Below are 4830 nucleotides of genomic sequence, written 5' to 3'. Positions count from 1 at the left end.
TAAAAAGTAGTAGGAGTAAAAGTATATAGTAAAATGTTAATACTCAAGTACAAGTACCTCAAAGTTATACTTAAGAACACCACTATACCTTTCCGATGTGGTTTTCCAACTGATATGAGCTTTGTAGCTATTAGCAATCAAAAGCTTGAATTGAGGAAATAAATTGTAGATACACACTTCAGAATGAAAAAAATAATTTGTCCCCTGCCTCTTCCTGCAAGTTATTCTTGCACAAAGAGAGAGCTACATTTACTCATTTTCCTCTCCCAGCTTTTCCCAGACTAAACACAGTTTCAATCCAGTGACTGTGTGGTCACAAAACATTAACCCTGCCGTCGCCAAGATGGGCTGACACTGTGGACTCTGACCTACTGTGTGGCCGTTTGTTAATCCCGTTATTTTAGGATTAGGTTATCAGGTCCTCTTGGCTATGTTTTATTCATAATGTTATTTCTGAGTTCTGTTATCATGAAGGGGCAGCTGACAACTAGAAAAAATACAATTATGTGATTTTTATCTGTAGAGGTTTATAGATGAGGTCATTTCTGTCAGCCCCTGAGGCATCGTCTTTCTCACCTCCTCGTTGACCTTCATTTTATTTATTTATTTATTTTTTGACAGGCATTTCCTCAGTGTTGTTTGAATCCAGAATTGGTTGCCTGGATGAGGTTGTTCCTGAAGAGACAGAGCGTTTCATCCAGTCCATCAACACTATGTTTGTAATGACGCTTCTTACCATGGCCATGCCAAGTTGGTTGCACCAGCTGTTTCCTAAACCCTGGAACATCTTCTGCCAGTGCTGGGACTACATGTTTGACTTTGGTAGGTCATTTTGTCTTAAATATTTGAGTTTGGTGTTGACATGGGAAGCAGTTTGAAAATGTATAGCACTGTATTTTACAAAAATGAAAATGAGAAAATAGGAAGATATAATGAAATATATAGGAAATATGATATTTGAAAAGACGTGTGCGCAGGGACTTTAGCAGACTTTAAAATTTAAATTATAAGGAAGCTTCAGTCTCTATACTCAAGCTTAAAGATGCACTACACAAGCTAGCACTTCACTACAACGTGGAACTGAAACAAACATGGAGGTGGAAAATTGTGTGTATGTCTTTCCACACTTTATGTAATAGTTTTCCCTCCCCTCCATCTCACTTCTTAGTGGTCGCTGCTGGTTTTCACTCAGCACTGGGTTATCATCCCACTCACTCTGACAGTACTTTAAGACTTATCCAGATCTGAGACGTCAAAATCGAACATGTTTAAAATAATTGCACTGGTGCAAACTGGATCAGGAAGCAGGAGATTAAAGTCCTTAACCCTCACGCACTACTAAGATCCTCTAAAATGAGCATGAACATCATGTCTGTCTGCTGCGTGTCAGCATCCTTTTGTGAGTTTATGGATATTTACATACTGAACCCACACTGTCATAATGGCCTCTAATCTCTGCCTCCAGCGAAAGGTCACATCGATCAGCGTTTGACAGCCGAAGCTGACAAGGTCGGCCGTGGAGAAAAGGTGGAGGGTCGTTATCTCACCTACTTCCTGGCGCAGACCGGGCTGCCCATGAAGACCGTCTACAGCAACGTCACGGAGCTGCTTCTTGCAGGAGTCGATACAGTAAGAACAATCACTCTGTCCCTCTTCTTCACTGGATTCTGCTGTCAGTGCTGCAGATTTATTAACCTCTTGTGTACCTTCGTTTGTTCAGATCTCCAGCACTATGTCCTGGTCATTGTACGAGCTGTCCCGTCACCCTGAGGTGCAGGTCTTGCTCCGGGACGAGGTGCTGAGTGCACTGGGGGGTCGACGCATACCGACGGCAGCAGATGTAGCCCGCATGCCACTCCTGAAGGCCACAGTCAAAGAAGTGCTCAGGTATAATTAAAAAGAGTTCAGTTTATTTTGTGAAGACTTGTTTTCAGTCTGTAAGTTTAGTTACTTTATTGAACTTTTGTTTTTGCAGGTTGTACCCTGTTATTCCCGCCAATGCAAGAGTCATTACAGAGAGAGACATCCAGGTTGGAGGCTACCTCATACCTAAAAATGTGAGTGTTTTGAGGGAATTATTGCACTCTGAAATCATTCATACTCTAGCAGGACTATTTGGATTAAAATCTGTCTGGTGCCATGTGGTCACACTAGACGGATCCTTTGTATGGACTATATGTTAATGTCTCACTTCTTTCCATACAGACTCTCATTACCCTGTGCCACTTTGCAACATCTCGGGATCCAGCAGTGTTTTCCAATCCGGATGAATTCCAGCCCCATCGATGGTTGAACAAGGACCAGACTCATCACCCATACGCGTCTGTACCCTTTGGGGTGGGAAAGCGTAGCTGCATAGGTCGGCGTATCGCTGAGCTGGAGCTCTACCTTGCTCTTGCCAGGGTGAGTTAACTGGTTCTTTTTGATATAGATAGATAGTTGATATGACCAGGTGGATTCATTTGAGATGGCTGGCAAGCTTTTAAAATATTAGGACCCAAACCTGGTTTTAATCCAGGCTGAGACAATAGTTTTAGTGGGCATAAGTACACAGGTAAAGAACTAAACTTATTTGCAGACAAATCATGCTTATAATTGGTAAACTGATGGTAAAAATATAATATAAATCCAGGTGCATTTACATTACAGTTACAATGCACTTCTTCACTGCCTATATTCAGAAGTAATTGAATGTTTTTGGCTAGATTAAACAGAAAACATATATTGGGAGAAGCTCAAGACACTAACACATTCTGTTACACGCTGCATCTACACAGATTATTTGAATTATGTAACAAGTCATTTTGATTGTTTATTGATTAAATGCAGTTTGTCAAAAACTGAATCCTGCTTTGCTGCATTTTGTCTTGGAATAACATAAGAAACTAAAAGAAAAGGGATTTACCCCTTCGGTCTAATCCAGTTCCTAATTAATTAATTTGCGTACTTAAGAATACTTACTGAGATTTCAGTTAAGAGTAACTGCCCAACACTTACTGTAGCACATGATTGACACTTGATTTGTTTCAGTCACCCAAGAGTAAATCTGTTTTCTCTGTCTCTGGTCTCATTAGATCCTCATGGAGTTTGACGTGAAGCCGGACCCAGAAGGGATTTCCGTGAAACCCATGACAAGGACGCTTCTAGTCCCTGAAAATGTCATTAACCTCCAGTTTATTGAACGATGACCCACCTTCCTGGGCCCATCTGTTACGAGAATGTAAGTCTCTCCGCAGTGCAAGCAGGAAGGGAGTGTGAGCGTTTGAGTGGACCTTCAGTCTTCCACACAGCAAAGGTCAAAGCCCTCCATACCTGTCACCTAGTTTGTGGAGGTCCCAATGCGGAGAAGGACTAATGAATGAAAGGATGAGCAGTGACAGCTCATCACCGCTTCCAGTGCAGCGCCTCCACTGGCAGCGGTGTAACTCCAAATTTGATACTGCAGGTTTTTAATATAAAATCACCATCAAGCACTAATTTGCACAGAGGCCAAGAGCAAGCCAGCGATCTCCTTCAGTACGTTTCAGCAGGCAATCTTCAGACTTTCGTTTCATCCTTAAAGTCAGACCATGTTGCATTTCGTTGCGTCTCAATCTGGTTAATCTAAATCCGATTATGAGCTGTGATCTTCTGCACTCGTAACTAAACACTGTTCAGCAGCATAAGCAATTTTCTGTTTGTCCTGGTCGTGCAAATATTTCATTTTTCATTCCTGTATATGTTATTCCTTTTAGTATAAGAGGCACATTACACGTCTTTCTAAATCAGTGTGCCATAAAATATCCAAGAGTATTAGGAGACTCTCATACTGGCACGTGGACACACTGTTTCTAATATTTTAAGATCTTATTGAACTACTGTGAGAGTTTTGTGTAGATATGATGTTCAATATTTTGATCAAAGTGAATTTTATACGGTGCTAATGGTGAAAAACATTTAGTGATGTGTTTCTTTAAAAAAAAAAGGCAGCTGTTGAAATTATTCCTGTGTAGGAATGCATTTAAAATCCCAAACGTAGGCTCTGTGAATTTGTCTGTATTGTCTTTAAAATGTAAATGTATGCCACAATTGAACAGTGCAGCACAATGCAAGTTATTGGTTGTTAATTTTTTTTTTTACATACAACCCTATTATGAGTGATATACCACCATTTTGTAAAAGTATTAAGCTTCTGTATCTGAACTCTGTATTTATTATAATTTAATGTATTTTTAAACTGTTACTGTAAGTTTCATTAAAAGGTTTCAAGTTCAAGTCTATTTGTTGATTTTATTTGGCCAAACCAACTCAATATTATCACCTGTTTCCTTTGTGTTAATGTGATTCCCACTTTTCTTTTTAGGGAAAAAATATCCCTTCTGTCACGATTCAGCATTTAAGCTTTAACACCATCAGCTGTATCAGATTAAGTCTAACATATTTAATGTGTTTCTAATTGTCGTTTGAACAACCAGCATTCACGTAGGCAGTAACTTCTAGGAAGTATCAAAGTTCCTGTGTGACATGACCATGTGGACAGGACAGTGTGAGCTGTAGTGCAGCAGCTGTAGGTCAATATTTTGGACCAAATCACTCCACTGCGGTGTGCATCACGTTACCTGACCCCTAGGTTGGGAACAGTGATGTTATTGAACTTCAAAAGTTATAATCAGTGAATTGTAGCTTTCGCACTAATATGTGTTTGTGTATTACATTTAATAGATGTTTAAATGCACTATTGGAGTAACGCCACTAGAGTTGAGAGAAACTCTGTTTTTATTACCTTATACAAAGTAAACCTGCTAGAACATCACAAATACTTTCTATTTCTACTCCACTACAATTCAGTGG

General features: G+C 39.9%; 1 protein-coding gene across 1 annotated transcript in view; it reads left to right on the top strand.

Moving 5' to 3' along the window:
- The window catches only part of LOC118327727 (25-hydroxyvitamin D-1 alpha hydroxylase, mitochondrial), a 6324-nt gene extending 2082 nt beyond the window's left edge, over positions 1–4242 (top strand). The window contains exons 4-9 of the mRNA XM_035661155.1: positions 622–822; positions 1466–1629; positions 1721–1887; positions 1976–2057; positions 2206–2403; positions 3075–4242. Coding sequence (XP_035517048.1) covers positions 622–822; positions 1466–1629; positions 1721–1887; positions 1976–2057; positions 2206–2403; positions 3075–3188 — 926 coding nt within the window. The 3' untranslated portion in view covers positions 3189–4242. The remainder of the gene's footprint in view (positions 1–621; positions 823–1465; positions 1630–1720; positions 1888–1975; positions 2058–2205; positions 2404–3074) is intronic.
- Positions 4243–4830: the final 588 nt, after the last annotated feature.

Source organism: Morone saxatilis, unplaced genomic scaffold (genome assembly GCF_004916995.1).
Source record: "Morone saxatilis isolate NCDOM2014 unplaced genomic scaffold, NCSU_SB_2.0 Contig18, whole genome shotgun sequence".
Classification (NCBI taxonomy): domain Eukaryota; kingdom Metazoa; phylum Chordata; class Actinopteri; family Moronidae; genus Morone; species Morone saxatilis.
The sequence above is the reverse complement of the archived record's forward strand: the minus strand, read 5'-3'. Positions and strand labels throughout refer to the sequence as shown.